Source organism: Lissotriton vulgaris, chromosome 12 (assembly GCF_964263255.1).
Source record: "Lissotriton vulgaris chromosome 12, aLisVul1.2, whole genome shotgun sequence".
NCBI lineage: Eukaryota > Metazoa > Chordata > Amphibia > Caudata > Salamandridae > Lissotriton > Lissotriton vulgaris.
In genome coordinates, this window is record NC_141700.1 from 120,852,190 (window position 1) to 120,870,423 (window position 18,234).

The 18,234-nt window shown below is 47.9% G+C and overlaps 1 protein-coding gene across 10 annotated transcripts in view; it reads left to right on the forward strand.

The window, feature by feature from the left end:
• SIRPB2 (signal regulatory protein beta 2) overlaps window positions 1-18,234 on the forward strand; it is a 620,501-nt gene that overhangs the window by 386,762 nt on the left and 215,505 nt on the right. The window contains exons 1-2 of one of the 10 annotated variants that reach the window (XM_086947483.1): window positions 14,939-15,024; window positions 15,146-15,467. The exons of 8 other annotated variants lie outside the window; for them this stretch is intronic. In XM_086947483.1, coding sequence (XP_086803609.1) covers window positions 14,976-15,024; window positions 15,146-15,467 — 371 coding nt within the window. In that variant the 5' untranslated portion in view covers window positions 14,939-14,975. Of the gene's footprint in view, window positions 1-14,938; window positions 15,025-15,145; window positions 15,468-18,234 lie in introns of those variants that run through there. One more of the 10 variants, XM_086947488.1, reaches the window with a different exon arrangement.

An 18,234-nucleotide genomic window follows, 5' to 3' on the forward strand; every position in this document is an offset into this window, starting at 1 on the left:
AAGCTTTGACAAATGCCTGTCCTAAGAAAAGGGGAGCCCCTGCTTCATCATGGAATTAGCCACTTGTGGAGGCAAAAAGGCACCAGGGGCCATATGTATGAAGCCAATTTGCTGAATTTCAGCGTTTGTGTTTGCCAATTAGCAGTGTGCAATGTAGCACACAAAAACCACCTCGCAAATTTTGCGATTCCCTATTTTGCAATTGCATTTAAGGAAACACAAATTGCGATTTCTTAAATGCAAGGTAAGAAGCACATAAGAAGGTGTGATTTGGCCTTAAGGAATCGCAAATTACCACAAACTTCAAGTTGGTGGTAATTTGCGATTTCACTTAAAAATTCACAATTTTCCAGAGGCCCGGAGGTGTATACTGAATGTGTGGGAACCCACAGACCTGTGCACGTATGGGAAGCAATGGGTGACACTGGCATGATTGGTAGCAAAGAGAAATATTGCGCAATTGTGGGGTGCCGGCCAGTTACCCCGAGTAGCCAAATGGGTGGAGGACCTGGATTGGTGTATGTTCAGGGAGAAGTCAGTGTATGTGGCCAGGGGCTGCCCTGTGAAATGGAGAAAGGTGTGGGGAGCCTGGAATAGTTATTGAGGAGAGATTTGCGTGCCTCCGGCAAGGCAGGTGGAGGTGGAAGCGCCAGAATCCCTATGATCCATAATCACATATTGGCTTTATAATTCTGTTAAATGACATTGAATTCTTGACCATGATGTAACTATTAACACACCCGATGTCTTTTCTTTTTCTTTGCTATTTTGTTAATAAAAAGACATACAAAAAAATCTCTATTTTGCACTTTTTAAAGTACCATGTGGCACACATATTTATTTATTTGTGCGATTTATATAGCGCGCAAATACCCTGGGGTGTCTCGGCGCTGTGGATTTAAAGGAGAGCTGCTAGAATTTGATGACTACTGATTGACCAGCCAGGTTTTTACTTGTTTCCTGAACGTTAGGAGGGTGGGGCTGGTTTTGATATGGAGGGGAGGGCATTCCACAGTCTAGCCGTGGCAACTGTGAATCGTCAGTCTCCCCAAGATGTTTTCTCTGTCCAAGGAATGGTCAGGAGGTGGGCCGAGGAGGAGCGTAAGGTTCTGTTGGGGGTGTATGGGCAGAGTACCTTTTTTAGGAACTGAGGTCCAGTGTTATTGATTGCTTTATATGCAATGCATAGTGCCTTAAATTTAGTTTGACTTCTGATAGGTAGCCAGTGAAGCTGACGTACAACTCGGGAGATCGACTTGAACTTGGAGGTGCCGGACAGAATCCTGGCAGCTGAGTTCTGAACTAGTTGTAGTTTGTTAAGGACTTTTTCCTGGGCGTTTAGTAGGAGTGCATTGCAATAGTAAACTTTTGACATCATCAATGTGCTTATGAGAGTCTTACCGGCGCTGGGGGGCGGGAAGGGGGAATGGTAGGAGTTTCCTTATCGGTTTAAGAGTGTAGAAGGTTGATGAGACTACCGCGTTAGCGTGGTGGATGAAAGGCAACGTGTCGTCGAACATTACACCCAGATTCCTGACGTTTGTGACAGGTGCGGGAGGATATCCGAACTCGGTTGGCCAGCAAGTGAGAGACCAACCAGGGGCTAGGCTGCCAAAGATCTTTGCCTCCGTTTTATCGGAGTTTAACTTTAGGCAGTTGTTTGCCATCCAAGAGCTGATGGCTAGCATTCCGTCTTGGAAACTGGCAGCAACTGCTCCTCCATCGTTGTGTACTGGTAGCACCAGTTGGGTGTTGTCGACTTATAAGATTAATCTCATTCCGTGTGCTTTGATGACCCTGGCCAAGTCTGACACATTGATGTTAAATAAGGTCGGACTTAGGGAAGATCCTTGGGGCACACCACAGGGGAGGGTGAATACTGGGGACTAGAAGTCGCCGAGTTTAACTGACTGGGTGTGGTTGGAGAGAAAGGAGGTTAGACGGGCTCTGGCCCTATGCCTAATGCCGATGGGGGAGACATACATGCCCTTGGGGCATGTATGTGTGCCACATGTGCACACATGCATATTTCAGGAGTGCAACAGGGTGTCCTTTTGACACCCAGGCACCATTGAAATTGGATTTTCAATTTGCGATTCTCTATTTTCTAATCCCAAATTGAGAATGCCTTCCCATTCATTCCAATGGGCCTCTTAGCCCATAGGAATGAATAGGAAGGTATTCCTTATTTCCGAATATCAATTTGCTATTCTCAAATAAGGAATATGTGGGATTCTCAAAATTATTAGCAAATCCCACATACATTGCATTTTGCTATTCTCAAATTGCGATTCGCTGAAAATCACAGTTTGAGAATCGCAAAACTCTATTTTCATACATATGACCTATGTGTGATAATCACAAGAAGTGTCTAATGGTAAATGTCTGTAGCTTCGGTTTGAATCCCAGCTTCTACAACCCAACCAAAGCCTGATCTTGGGTAGATCTCCCAATATCCCTAATATGTACAGAACTAATAGATTTGAATAGGTTTGCTTTTGGCAGAATGAGCTAAGCAATCATTTATTTAATCCGGCCACAACTTCATACCCAAGCACTCACTGCGGTGCTGTCAGTGGGCGAGGACATACACTTGTACAACTGAAATGCATATTCTGTAGCAGGGGTGGTTCACCACCGATGCAGAGCATTTTACAAAATCAGCCACCTGGCTGCATTTGGGCTTCAGATGTGGATCCAGAAAGTATTAAGTAGCTCTTTTTATATAGGATCTGAAGTTATATATGCAGCATGGCTTGAGTCCATGCATACCATAAAGCCCCTAAAAGTAGCCACCACATTCACACAGTGTTAGAGAATAAATATTTTACACCAAACCCAGATATACTGCTGTCCACGGAGCAGGCTGGCCGTGCCGTCCCTCTCTCTTTGTTTACCAGAGAAGTTAGCAAGGTCAGACAGACAGATAGCTGGACATTGCCGTCTCGCCCCTCGATGCTTCTGTGGAATTTCTCCTTCATATCCAGTGTTCTGGACACCTAACACGCCTCTCATTATTCCATACACCGTAGAGAATCTAGAAAAAAACCAAAAATATTTTATCTTTTAGCAGTCTTTAATTCTTTCGCTGATTGGTGAAATGTACTATCAGGTTTATCCACAGCAACAGAATGGCCAAAACCCTTTGATGCATCAACCCCTTTTCTAACAAGTCAGTATTGATGGTAGGCGAACTGACAAACACCCCGGGCTTTAAACACTCATTGCACGGTGCAGTGACAGGGATTTGTGAAAAGACTGCTGCTACCGTGCACACGGGATATGTGTCAACAACAAGACACAAGGCTTGACACACACCAAAACATTCATAGGTGTGAGGTGTCCCATTGTCATGTGTGAGATCTTCATCAAATCCAGGCTTTTTACCCAACTGCCCTTTACTGCTGGGATTTTGAGCCCAGAGTTAAAATGTTAACAGCAACATTTCAAGTCCCGGAACACAACATGATGTCTGTTAAAATGTTAGAACTGACGTAAAGACATTTGGCACTGGGAGACTTGACAGCTATGAATGTCCACACGACAGCAGCACCAGCTTCACGTAGTCAGAGAAAGAGTGTAAAAAGGAAGCGGCGAGCATGCGTAAAGCATCAAGTTTCATGAGCCTTAGAATGCAGAACTACAAATTAATCTGGTGTAATTCCAATTTCAAAGACTTCACGAGGTTCTATGCTGAGTTTATCCATTTTGAGAGACGAATACCAACCTCCCAAATGACCAACATTTGGAGGATCCGCCAGGCATTTCATGCGAATTTTAAGTTCAAAGTGATCAGTTACTTACTTTGCGGTAATCATAGTACCTTGTTTTTTATTTTTATTTTGAACTCCATGCACCACTTATGTAAATTCTAAGCCTTGTGCACAACACATATTAGTGTTACCCCTTTGTAATAGTAAAGGATTCAATATACTGACCTCATAAGAAAGAAAGGGTGACACGGAGAGGCCTGGACTAGAATCATGATCTTCAGGACACTGCAGACTCTCCGCGACGAGCGTTCAGGTCATTGAACCATCCTCTTAACATCCTCCCACCCACAGGATTCCTTGAGTAACGTGAATCCCAATGTCACAGGCCATTTAGGACCTGAAGTTCAAAACAAAATGGCCTGTTATTAAATATTTGAAAGGTTTATTGGGTTGAGTTTGCAGCAGGAGCAGTGGGAATGGAGGAGACTCCAGAACTTTCATTTCAGGCAGTTCAGGGGTAAGGGGCGGTGAGTTACTGACTGGGCAAATACAATGAAGGGCTGGGAACCTCAGTGGCCTCTTTACAAGTATGGTGGGTTTTTGATAGGGAGAAAACAGGCCCAAATAAACTGTTCTGGTCAGTCTCTGCCCTCATCTGAAGCCCAGAACTATGAGAAAACTCTCCAGGAATTAGGAATAACCATAGGGACTCAGAATGACTGGGTTCTTTTTTGGCTGTTTTCCCTGATTCCAGGGAAGTTGCACTCAGATTTACGTCCTGCTGGAGCCAGTGGTAGAACTGAGCAGAGGTCAACAGTGGGTCACACGCGGGGTGGGGGAGGGGGGCAGAGCCTGATGTGACCTTTCAAGCTCCTTCAATGCTGTGGCAGTGGGTTTAATGGCGGCCGGGCTGAGACTCGGTTCCCGCCTCTGATGGTCAGTCTGGGGGTTACACTGGACGCGGATTCACACCTAGCACAACTCAGCCCGCTGATCCCGCAGTGTGTAAGGTGGGCGCATCAAGCGTCTTGAAATCTGGAGGGGCATCACCCCAACTCAGGATCCACCAGACTCCTAGTGAAAGCCGCCTGACCACCAATGACAGCCCCAGAGCAGGTGACTTCAGAACTGAAGCAAAGGGGCAAAGGCAGCAGCCAAGGGTCAAGATTCACACTGTTACCAAGTCTTGATTTTACCTCACAATCGTTTGCTGTCGGGAGTATGTGGTTTCATGCTTACCATAAAAAGAAATTCCAGCTTTCCGTGTCCCGTTTGATAAAAAAAGAGAATTCACTAACGGTGTCAAAGGATGTCAGAGGACCATTTATTTCTATTAGGATAAAATGTGTGAATGTTGCTTTGAATCAGACGGTTTTGAGATTGATTTTTGGGTGATTTACATTTTACTGTTCTCCGGTCACTTTGGTGATAGCTCAGGGGCATCGGCAGATGGTCATTGCTTCTGATTTGTCAAAGTGATGCAGGACCTGGAAATAAACAGTACTTTAAGGTGACTATGCTTGTTTCCTTCACAAGAGCACCGGTGTCCCTGGTTCACTTAGGGTCAGGCACAGTCACCTCAGCCTCAGCTGACAGCGGGCACCTTTGACCTCTGAACACCATGCTGGTATGAGGGTGGGTGCTCTGTGGAGTCCACCCAGGTGTGGCAGAGGAGCAACAACAGGAATACCCTGGACTGGTGCCAGGCAGCCATGGGAGATGCTCTAAACACCCACTAAGGAGTGGAAGAGAACCAGCCCAGAGAAATGTACTTGTTAGAGGCGACCGTGCTAAGCATTCCCCACCGCCTAACCCGGACCGACACCATGGAACCAACACAGCAGGGTTTTAGTGACCCTGGGAGCAACAGACTTAGTTCAAGGGTGTGGACAGAATGGGATTATTAGTAATGCATTATGTAGAGTTGCTCCCGGGGAGTGGGAGAACACCCTCCGCAGGAATGTACTTTTTACACGCAGCCAGGGTAGGCACCTTAATATAATCCACGCAGAACCACAGTGGAGGAACCTGCATGAATACTCTGGTAACAGATAGTCCGGGTAAATGCTCTATGTTGGCTACGCAGGAGCAACAGGTTGTGACCAACACAGCGGGTTTATATATTGCCCCACAGAGTAACAATGTTAAAGGAGTTTTATAAAGACAAAGTTGAGGTAAAAAAAAATGTTTACTCTGTATGGAGGTGATTTGTTCACTATTTAATCAGTACATAAATATAAGTTTATTTGATTCAGGATTGTTTATAAAACAAATTGGCATTTCTACAGGAGGCAGCCTGCCAGAACTGGATGATTGGAGTATCATGCTCATGGTTAGGTATTGTATGTGGTGAAACAATATATCACGACTTCTAATGACGACTGACTACAAAACACAACTGCAGGTTATTTGTAAGACCTGAAGAAGTGTCAAATGAAAAAATACGCAGCGAAACACGTGTTTTTTTTATGTTCCGTTGTGCTAATAAAATAGAATTTGAAAATTGGAAACTCATCTTTTTCAGATTCCTACAGTCAATAAGATAAGAAATACCACACTAATCCTGAGAACGTATTCATTTTGAGACCTCGATTTTGTCTTTATAAAAATGGAATTTATTCAGTTCGAGGGAGAGGGTACTGGAACCAGTTTAAGGTCGATCTGGGGGCCCACTTTAGAGACAGTCTGCATAGCTAGTGTATGAGTGTCCATAGGAGGGAAATCGTATTGATGGAATATAATTACGAAGTATTATCTTCACTCAAGAGCAACATAGTAACAATCTAGATGAGGGCACCAGTTATAGGCATCCAGGGTAAATGTTCTATACAGTACATGCTGGAGTGAAGGCGGCTAATCCATATGAATGCCCACGGTTTAGGCAGTCATCGTACATGTTCTTTAGTAGGGGTCTACTAACATTTTCTGTAAAAAGACCTACTCTGTTCCATGAAAATCATCCTGAGCTACTAACAAACATTAACCGTAGTGTACTAGTGACCACATTAGACAAGATTACATTAGTGCCCATCATATGCAAGATTATCTGCAGTAATCACCTCAGTGCATCTGGAAGGGTTGTCAGCAGTAAGGTAAAAACGTTTTTCAGTTTGAAATGTATCTGCATTGGTACGGCCACTGGATATATGTGATTGTGCGGCTGTGGGTTTTTTAACATAATTATAAATTTGCAGCATGTGCCACAAAATCCTCCATCTGCTCCATAATCTGTAGATTTTAACAATAAAGAATTGGTTTCTAGCTCAAAAGGTTCAAAAGTTACAAAAATGCGGCAACATGTAGAAAGGGGCGACCACTCGGTCCCCCCGAATGTATGGTCGGGGGCCCGGATCCTACCGGGAGACCATTTTGGGCGGGGGGCGTGTCACGGCTGGTATGCCCGAAGCGGCGTAGCCGGGGCGGGCCTTTTTCCCGCCCAAGAGGGGTTGTCCTAGACACCTACACCGATGGCCACGCCCAGTAGGCGTACCAGCGGAGGGTTCACGCCCTCCCGAAGAGGAATAAAGAGAGCGGGAATCCGAAGAAGCATCCTCTTGTTCCTGTGCTTGGAAGCTGCACCCACTCGTTGCACGTGAGCCCTCGACGGAACAAGGAGCAATTTTGAGAACTTGTAATTCTTGTGTTTCTCTTTCAGCGACTTCGAGGCTAAGGATCCAGGACCATGTTGATCAACTTGGATCGAATATTCGATAACAATGCCTGGCAAGAAGGCAGGAAAGAAGTCCGAGACTGACCAGATGCTTCGCATGCTGGTAAGAGATATGGCGAGCATGAAGAAGCAGATGGCTGCGATGAACAATACGGGTAAACCAAAGAAGGTAATAGGCCCGGCATTGCCGGGAGTTGTCCCCGCGGGTAGGGGTAAACGGGTCAGGAATAGGGCGGCAGGGGGGGAGGTCCCGGTTCCCGAGGTACCCCCGGCAAGCCCAGCCATTCCAGTCGAGGCCCCGGTACCAATCCCGGACGCGGGTCAACCGATTCCGGTTGTTGTTACGCCCGCCAACGAGGAGGACATGCCTCCAGAATTAGCCGCCCAGTTGGCCTCATGGCTCGGCAGAAAAACAGGGGGTGCTACGGCACCTGAAGACACGGCCGAAGAGGCCAAGTTACAAATGCAGCAGTTGCGGCAGTCGCGAGATGCCGCAAAGGCGAATCTCCCTCTTGTCCCCCCACAGGTGACCTTGGAAGGACTGGCAGCTGGCGTCGGAAAAACAGCGGGAACGACAATGGAGCCGGGTAATCAGGCATTGCCAATGGCGAGGGAGGGGTCTTTGCCCTCAAGACGGGAGAGGGTGGTCCAACATATACCGTTGGCCACGAAAGAATTGATATGGGCTGATAAGTATGTAAATATGTTTCCTCTGCTGACTGACCATCGCGAGATGGAGTATGCTAAGACGCAGAAAGATTTGTGGCACCCGAGTGTATGGCGAGCAAAAATGGCGGGATTCAGGGTTGATGAGACAATCACAAATTGGGCCAAGGCCTTTGCGATGTTTACTGCAATTATTCGGGAACGTAAGCCCGAGGTTTTTTTTTTTTTTTTTTTTAACACCAACGGTCCCAAACTTTATTTAGTTTCACAGATAAGCCAGTAGTTATTCATACAATGTCATAACAATGAAGTATTGTCACAAACGGTATTCAGCAAATAGCACATGTTGACATGTCAGTTATACATGAGTGGAAATAAATAGTAGCTGATGGAAGTGCAAAGTCCATAAGTGACGGTGCCAGGAAATGTCTCATGTTGCAGTGCTCGCAGGTCGTAGCACTGCAAAAGGACCAGCGTGGTCACGAAAGCCAACAGTCATTGTTCGAAGTTGAGTTCCCTGATCAGTACAGCAGCGGGTAGAGGCGGTATCATACCCTCTGTTGTCGTATGGGTCGCTGGGTGCCCGCTTCCTGGTCATGGACGCATCCAGTCTGCCTTATGCGAAACGTAAACAGGGAAGGGGGATCGAGCATTATCATGAGTACAGCATGAACAGCCTCTGTGTCAACCAAAAGGTATAACTGGGTAGTATAATACAAGGGGGAGGGAGAAACATTTCAATAACTGTTGGACTTGCATTTGCGTGTGTAGTAGTGCATCTAGAACCCTAGCTGTGTGTGGTGTATCCTGTGTGGGTCGCGCAGGGGCGGGGACAGTTGAGGAGGCGGTGTCGCTGCGGCTGCAGGGCGAGGGGAGGGGGGGGGCGAAAGGCGGGGGGGAGAGCGGCAGGGGACATCTCTGTCGTGTAAGGCCTCAGGTGTCGGGGGGGAGGGGGAGAGGGGGGCGGGGGTAAGCCCGAGGTTTTGCCCGAATTGTCTTGCTATCAGGCACGAATAATGGATTTTTATGAAACGTATGAGGGCAATGAGTGGATGGGTTACGATATGAAGTTCCATAAGGCCAAGGAGTACGATTCATCTCTGACGTGGGATTGTCTCGACTAGATTTCTTGGCAGAAGCAGCTCCTGCCGGGCGCGACGAAGTCGTCCTCGCTAGGCGGATATGGGTCGGGGCCTTCCCGCCAACAGCCCGCGGTGCCCTTTCGAGCGGGCCCCGGTGGCGACCACCAAGCAAGGACTGGTGGGAATGGGGGTAAGAGAGGGGTCTGTTGGAATTTTAACAGGGGCAATTGCACCAGGCCACAAGGGACATGTAAGTTCAGACATGCGTGTGCAGGTTGCGGGAATTCCTCGCACCCCGAGAGTTCGTGCAGATCCAGGAATAGTGGGACGGGGGGGTACAGGAGGGTCCAAACAAGACTGAGGGGGACCACTGTGTACCGCTACCTACCCCCGTTGATATCATGGCAATGATCCCCTGGCTAAACGAATACCCTGATCATGTCTCCGCTGGGGTGTTGAGGAATGGCTTCTTATATGGTTTCCACATCCCGGCGGGGGATTTTCGTGGGGAGCCACTTTGTAGAAACCAACTGTCGGCTCAGCATAATCCAGCGGTGGTGGAGAGGAAGATTGCAAAAGAGGTTGCCCTTGGCCGGGTTGCTGGCCCATATAGGCACCCGCCAGTAACTAATTTCATCTGTTCCCCGTTAGGAGTGGTTCCCAAGAAGGACCCGGGGGAATTTAGGCTGATCCATAACTTGTCAGCTCCGAGGGGTCTCTCGGTGAACGATGCGATTGACCCGGGAGTTTGTTCGGTGCGGTACGCATCATTCGATGATGCCGTCACCATGTTGAATCGCCTGGGGCCCGGAGCGCTGATGGCGAAGTCAGATATTGAGTCGGCGTTCCGGTTGCTCCCGGTACACCCACGGGATCAGCGTCTGTTAGGCTTTGTGTTCCAGGGACGTTACTACATGGATAGATGTATGCCAATGGGTTGCTCCATCTCTTGTGCTTATTTTGAGAAATTCAGCTGTTTTTTGGAATGGGCATTCACCAAAGCCACTGGCCATAGCCATGTTATGCATTACTTAGATGATTTTTTGTTCTTGGGGGCAGCCGGCGACACAAAATGTGCGCAGGCGCTACAGGAATTTTGCACCCTCATGAAGGGATTCGGAGTGCCATTGGCACAGGTAAGTCGGTTGGACCATCTACTTCACTCGAGTTTCTGGGAATTGAGCTCGATTCTGTGGAGGGATGTTTCCGTTTGCCAGTAGGGAAAGTAGCGAAATTCAGGGCTCCCTGGAACTGTGCCTTAGCAAGGAGAAAGTTACCCTCCATCAGTTACAACAAGCAGTGGGTCAGCTTAACTTTGCCCTAAGAGTGATACCAATGGCCTGCCCCTTTTCCCGCTCTATCGCACAAGCTATGGTTGGTCTCAAGGAAGGACACCACCGCACGAGACTGTCTGCAGAGGTTCGCCAGGACATGCGCATATGGTTGGCATTTCTGGCGGATTTCAACCGTCGAGTGGTGTGGAACAAGCCGCCAGCGTCTTCGGACGAGCTGGGTTTGTGGACCGACTCGGCGGGGAGCGTGGGATTTGGCGCAATCTTTGGTAATCGATGGTCGGCGCAAACATGGCCGACGTGGTGGCACACCAGCGGTCTCACAGGTAACATTGGGTTCCTCGAGTTATTCCCCATTTTTGTGGCTCTGATGGCATGGCCGGATGAGTTCAGAGATCGCTCTGTGGTGTTTTGGTCCGACAATATGACTGTTGTTGAATGTATAAATAATCAGGCAGCACGCTGCAAGTGGATATTGAGATTATTGAAGGAAATTGTACTACTTTGCATGATACTGAATGTGCAATTCAGGGCGAAACATGTGCCGGGTGTACTGAATCAGGCTGCTGATGCACTCTCTCGTTCACACATGCAGGCTTTCAGGGGTTATCTACCTTCCGCGGACCTAGCGGAGGCACCATTTCCCGAAGCACTCTGGCTACTCGGTGCCCCGGATTACAAGACCTCGTGGCAGCAAGCTTAGCCCCCAGGACGAGGAAGGCATACGAAGGAGCGTTTCGTTCCTATTGTGCATTTTTGGGTCCGGCAGGGGAGGACAAATGGGGTCAGGAGGATTGCTTCCTAAAGTTTCTGGTAGCATTACACAGGGAAGGCCGATCAGTAGCAACGGCCAATAGGCACCGGGCCGCCATTTCATTCATGGCGCAGGCGCATGGCATCAAGGACCCGACATCGTCCTTTTTGGTAAAGAAAGCCCTTCGTGGCTGGCAACGCCTGGAAGGTCGTACAGTAGACGAGAGGCGCCCGATTGGGTTAGAAAGGTTGTCCCTGCTTATGTCGATACTTCCCACGACATGTTCCTCCCATTTCGAAGCAGTTCTGTTCCGGGCCGCTTTCGCATTAGCGTTCCATGGGGCTGTGCGGGTGAGCGAACTGGTCGCAAAGAATAAGAAAGATGTGGAGGGAGGTCTGTGTCGGGATCACATCCTGATTAGGGGTGATTCAATGGTAGTCACAATAGCCAAGTCCAAGACTGACCAGAGAGCTATGGGAGACAGTATTGTTGTCCAGCGCATGCAAGGGTCCCCCATGTGCCCGGTAAAGTGCGTTGAGGAATATTTGGCGCGAAGGGCGGATACATGGGGGGGGGGAGCCTGCTGAGACACATTGATGCCACCCCACTGACGAGGTTTCAGTTTCAGAGGGTGCTAACAATGGCAATCGCAGCGGCGGGCTTGGACCCGTGCGATTTTGGGACCCACTCCTTTAGGATAGGGGCTGCTACCTAGGCTACAGCCAGGGGTCAGAGTGTTGAAGAGGTGAAACAGTTGGGACGATGGTCCTCGAATTGTTTTGAAAGGTATGTGCGATTGCACATGTTGTGAAGTCAAGTTACATGCACTCACGCTTCTTGTCTTCTGTTTGATTTACAGTTTCACGAGCATGTTATGCGGGGCGGAATTTGCAGTCGACCCGGCACCAGGGGACCAGCGGTCAGAGATCACCGGCTGAGGAGAGAGTGGTGTGGGTCGTGGGCCACTCATACGTGAGGCGGGCCGGGGACGTATTCAAAGCAAGTGACGTGACTCACGCAGCTGGGGAATACGGGTACAGTGTGACCTTCCACGGAAGGGGCGGGCTCTGTATTGACCAATTTGAATCTTTTGTCGAGGAACTCTTAGGGCGGCAGAGGTCACCGCCATCTGTAATCATAGTACACCTGGGGGGCAATGACATGGTGACACTCGGTAGGCGAGTACTACTCGAGCGAGTTTTGTCTACTGTTAGCTGGCTGGCGAGAAGGATCCCGGGGTGCACGATAGCATGGTCCCACATGATTCCCAGGAAGGTGTGGCGGGGGGGCCTCTCGGTGTCAGCACTGAACCATTCAGTGAAAAAGGTCAACAACAAACTTGGTAGGTTGTTTCGCTCGGCGCAGTTGCACAGTATTCCGCATGGATGTATTCGGGGGGATCACATGTATCTCGATGATGGGGTCCACTTGTCCCGGGAGGGGAATGTCTTACTCATAGGAGACTTCATAGCATGGCTAAGGGGTTTGTGAAAACATGACCTTTAGGAGGAGTTTGTGGGGGGGCCGGATAGCCGGTCAACTATCCGGCCTGTGGCGGTAAGGTCATGATCGGAGAGCAGTAATTTCAAGGTCCCTAGAGGGGGGCGCCACCCACTATGGATGGGAGCGCCCGGGGGGAGGCGGCCATTGGCCCCTCCCACGGGGAGGCGGCACCCACTAAGTATGGGTCGCCTAGGGGAAGACGGCCATAGGCCCCTTCCAGGGGAGGAGGCGGCTATATGCCCCTCCTACGAATTTCCCGGGGCCCGGATATCCGCGACGGTGGATGTGATAGACAGTGTGGGGTGGGAGGGGGAGTCCACGCTGCCTTCTTACAGACACCTCACACGGGTCCTCGGACGACCTTTAAGATGGCGTCGAGTTAAAATGGGGGGCCCCCACAAGACAAGGGAAATTGGAGTTGGCACAGAGGGCACAGTCCTCTGCGCGGCCGCCACTCACACCGTGAGGGCGAGAGTTTTGGTTAGTAGGGATCTGACACCGGTTGCGACCTTGCCGTTGGCCCGTAATGCTAGGATATACAATTTTAATTTAGAAAGTTTGCATTTGCAGGATTTTAGACTCGGCTAGGAAAACCTTTGTACAAGAGATTTGTTAAGGTTAGCCAATGAACATGTCTTCATCGAAATGTAATAAATGAAAATTGTACATGATATGAAACTTTTATTTTAATGTTTTAATTTTGCTTCATATTTTAATAAATACGGCCGGGAGGGTAACTCCCTCCTGCCTTCCAAAAGTTCAGAACTGTATTCCCATCCTTGGGGATTGTGTTGGGAGGGGGTGACAGGCATCCCGGCCATATGTTGCCGCTCAGTGGAAGGCCCTCTGCAAAGTTTGGCTGGTTGCCTTACTGTTGCCTTTTGCTATATTTGGGTGTTAAACTGGTACTAATGAGGTCCAACAAATGCCCAGACAGTGTAAGCAAGTGTAAAATAATGACGTAAAACTATCACAAAATGTGCAGCTTTATACGGCACAATTTTCCTTTTGTTGCTGTATAATTTACTCAATCGTGCCGTATAATTTGGCCCTTCCCTGCCTCATAATTCCAGTGGCCCTGTACATAGGTAATTCATAACAGCCCAAGATAAAACGCCTCCAGCACCAAGGTAAAAATATTAGTACTACGTCTTCCCAAGCCAGCATGATTTAACACTCTAACACTCACACTTTAACACTATTGAAATATTTTGGAAATTCAACGGTTTTTCTCCAACTATTGACTTGCAAGTTCTGAAAATTTAATCATTTTAGTCTTGAATGCATGCTTTCTAATTTTGGTATACATAATTTAATTCACCCAAGCAAAAGCTTCAACTATAGTAGGCTGTATGCACACAGGAGAGATGCCCTGAGCCCCCACAGGACTGCTAGAGGTGCAGCCCACAGGGATGCTCTGGGTACAGGAAGTCTTGGCTCTAGGTTGGTAATCAAAAGAACCAGACTTTGGGGAACACACATCAATAGTGACAGCTGGAGGATGTGTATGTATAGTATGTATATGTGTATATATGTATATATGTATGTATGCATGAGTATGAAGGAATATATGTAGGTACTTATGTATGCATGTCTTACTTATAGACCGAAAGATGAGCCAAAGGCAACAGATCACTGCACACGTTTGAAGCTTAAAGAATACAAACAGACAGAGACCCCTGGCTTGAAGAGCCTCCTGAGTCCAGAGGAGGGGAAGAGACGAGTATAGTGTGAACGTGTAGTGTGAAGGAGTAGTGTGAAGGAGTAGCATGAAGTTGTAGTGTTCTGTGTAGTGGCATCTTAAACGGCTTGGGTCTTTACTACATCCACACCTGCTGGGAGTCTATTCTGGTTCTCTGTAGAGATTGAGTCACAAATGTTAGAGTGTCCACAACATTATTGAAAGAGGGTTTTGTCACTTTGTAGTTTGATGAATCCTGTCCATAATACTTTTAAAACAGGGGTGTTATTTGACCGTTTACAATCATCAATTACAACATGGACAACCTTGTGAAAACGCGTACATGTAACTAATACATTGTTACAAAAATGTTACACACACGTTGAAGCAGCAACAATTTCCTACTCGAATGCAGCAGCACCTTAAATAAAATCTGTGAATATAGTCAGTTTCTGTGTTCCTGTTCGGTCCAGTGATGTGTGAAGTGCATTTCATATTTGCATACCTGCCTCTCGGTCCCCCCGGGGGACTGGTGCATATATTAAGCTTCTCAGACTTCGCTTTTGTACATCTCTGTGCTCGAGGTCCAGAAAGGAGTCCCAGGACCTGAAAGAATGAGGCTGCTGCAGACCCTGGCCTTCTGTGTCCTGCTGTGGACATCCTGTAAGTATGCTGGATCTGAAGTATGTTTGCCTGTTTTGGGGCAGCCGCGCATATAATTATGCTTACCGTAGAGTATATATTCATGACATGTATTTCTCCTCCCTCTTTCTCTCTCTTTCAGATGCCCGGGCTCAGAAACCTGTGATATCTCCCTCATTTGAGGTCAGCCTTGGACAAAGGGCCACGATTGGCTGTGAGGTTGGGGTGAAAGACACCGATTATGTACATTTCTACAGACAGACCCCAGGAGAAGCCCCAGAGCTCATTCTCTATCACTATCACTCCTGGAGCGAGCCTAGATATGGACCTGGGGTGTCATCAGACCACTTCACTGCCACCGTGAACAGCGCGGGAACATATTACCAGCTGATTATAAAAGATGGCAAGATCACAGACGCAGCGCACTATTACTGTTTAAAGTGGTACCCCACTGTGAAGGCATACCACAGTGACACAGAGCCTGACAAAAACCTATCAACTCAATTCAGCAACAAAATACTCCAGACAGTAAATCAGTTTCAATGAAAGCCAAGAAAAGTGTGTAAATTATTTTATTGGTTGTTTAACAATATAAATCAGTCCATATTATTTCGTATCACTTCCGGTCTTTCTTTGTATGTCCAGCCTTCTACAGAGGAGGAAGGTTTCTCTGCCTGTCTGTGCTGTTCCCTTCATGTTCAGACCTTCGCAGACCCCTTCTCCCCCAGGCCTCAAATCTGCACCAGCCCCACCTCAACCCCAGGAGGAGAGAGTCTGGAAATGTCTGCCCAGTAGGTCCCTAGTAAAGTGGATTGCTTTTCCTGGCTGCTGTTTCCTGGATGTGACACTCTGACGCTGTTGAACCCAGTCTGCGTCCCCTGAATCATCTTGCCGCTCTCAGCACTGTAAACCGCAGCTCCTTGCCGGACCCGCTTCGCGGGTCCCGCTACGCGGTGTCGTGCTGTTTGTGGGTGTTGGAGCAGAACCGAGGGTTTCTTAAGGACAGGGCTGCGAGCGCACAGGTAGCAGGACTACATCTCCCAAGAGTCCCTGCTAATCACCTGACTGCAAACACCTGGTGACGCTCTCCCTGTTGGACATGCCCACTTCCTCTTATCAAAAGCTCTTGGACACGGATCTATCGTGGATTGCTTTTCCTGGCTGCTGTTTCCTGGATGTGACACTCTGACGCTGTTGAACCCGGTCTGCGTCTCCTGAATCATCTTGCCGCTCTCAGCACTGTAAACCGCAGCTCCTTGCCGGACCCGCTTCGCGGGTCCCGCTACGCGGTGTCGTGCTGTTTGTGGGTGTTGGAGCAGAACCGAGGGTTTCTTAAGGACAGGGCTGCGAGCGCACAGGTAGCAGGACTACATTTCCCAAGAGTCCCTGCTAATCACCTGACTGCAAACACCTGGTGACGCTCTCCCTGTTGGACACGCCCACTTCCTCTTATCAAAAGCTCTTGGACACGGATCTATCGTGGATTGCTTTTCCTGGCTGCTGTTTCCTGGATGTGACACTCTGACGCTGTTGAACCCGGTCTGCGTCTCCTGAATCATCTTGCCGCTCTCAGCACTGTAAACCGCAGCTCCTTGCCGGACCCGCTTCGCGGGTCCCCCTACGCGGTGTCGTGCTGTTTGTGGGTGTTGGAGCAGAACCGAGGGTTTCTTAAGGACAGGGCGGCGAGCGCACAGGTAGCAGGACTACATCTCCCAAGAGTCCCTGCTAATCACCTGACTGCAAACACCTGGTGACGCTCTCCCTGTTGGACACGCCCACTTCCTCTTAGGCATATAATAACGACTGTACCCCCGCAGCGCGGGAGCGCGCCGGGAGAAGCCCGGGACAAGGGCGGGCCCTCTGAGGCCCTCAGAGGCACGAGAAGGCCAGGCTAGGCCAGTCCTCTAACATTTTACTCATCACATACTGTTTGGCTAGATTACCCGCTTGGTGACTCCCATGCTCTTTTTGAGAAAAGTATTAGAATGTTTGAGATTATTATATAGGTTGTGTGATACAGTTTGTTAGCTCTGGTTTCGTTTTTCAATTATATACTTTCGAGAAAAATTGTCAAGTATTTCAGTTTATGAATAGTACTTTCTATCATATACTTCACCACTCCTACTGATTGAGATGACGACAAAAAAATTAAGGTCTGGGAGAATATTAGTAGGAAGATCTTGCTCAAAAACCAGATCGAACCCTCTACGCAATAAGATTAGCCAGGCTACTCATTTGAAAAGCACTTGTCAGCTTTTTAATCTTTGGGAAAGGGGTAAGAATAAAGCTACAGTGGTAGACAACAAGTCGGAGGATATTAAGGATTCTGGAGCTATTCATTTAGAATTGTTACCCAATAGATCGGGAGAGATGCCTGTAGATAGAAAGGTAATTGTGGATAACAATTCAGCCACAACAAGTGTAGTACCTATACTATCTGAGTGCAGTTTCTCACCTCCTTTATTTTCCACAATGAAAAATAACATTGAATTAGCCCCAGAAGTAATTATAAAAACAAGGAAAGACATAGAACAAGATAATTTGTACAAAGGGAAAATTCCACATGATGATGTCGATCACACAGTAAATACATCACTAGTAAGAGATTCTTTCAACAACGGCTTGTCTCCTATGGTCCTAGATAAGGATCTATGTCAAAGATACATAGAGACTGACTTGGTCAAAGACGAAATAGATTTAAAAACACCAGTAACATCAACCCATGCTGGCTTACAGCTCTACAGTAGCACCCCTTCCAAGTCCTCACACACAAATTTCTCTATAAGCCCCAACCTAAATTTGACTGGGATAAATGCACTACAACACCAGGGGATAGATAAACCTATCTCTGATTCTCTCCACATATTAGAACACTTACTGTCGTCCATTTTACAATTACTGGAAAAATTTGTGGGGGGCTCCGACTGTCTACTAGATACAGTGACCCAAATCTTGAAAGTTTTATTGGGCACTCGAAGCGAGAAGGATGCAGTCCTAAAGGAGCAGTCCTCCTTAGTACAAGACGAGGTAGTAATAAAAGATCAGTTACCTATAGTCAACGATGATCCAAAAATAGTAAATGAGGAAGCAAATATAAGTGCTATTCAGCCACCCTCTATTTTAAATTGCCCAACAGGTAATGATTTAGAAATAAAATCCTGTGGGGAACTCCACCCTAAAACCGGGAATGATCTTTTCCCAATTTTTAAGAGGCAACAGGGAGAAGGAGAT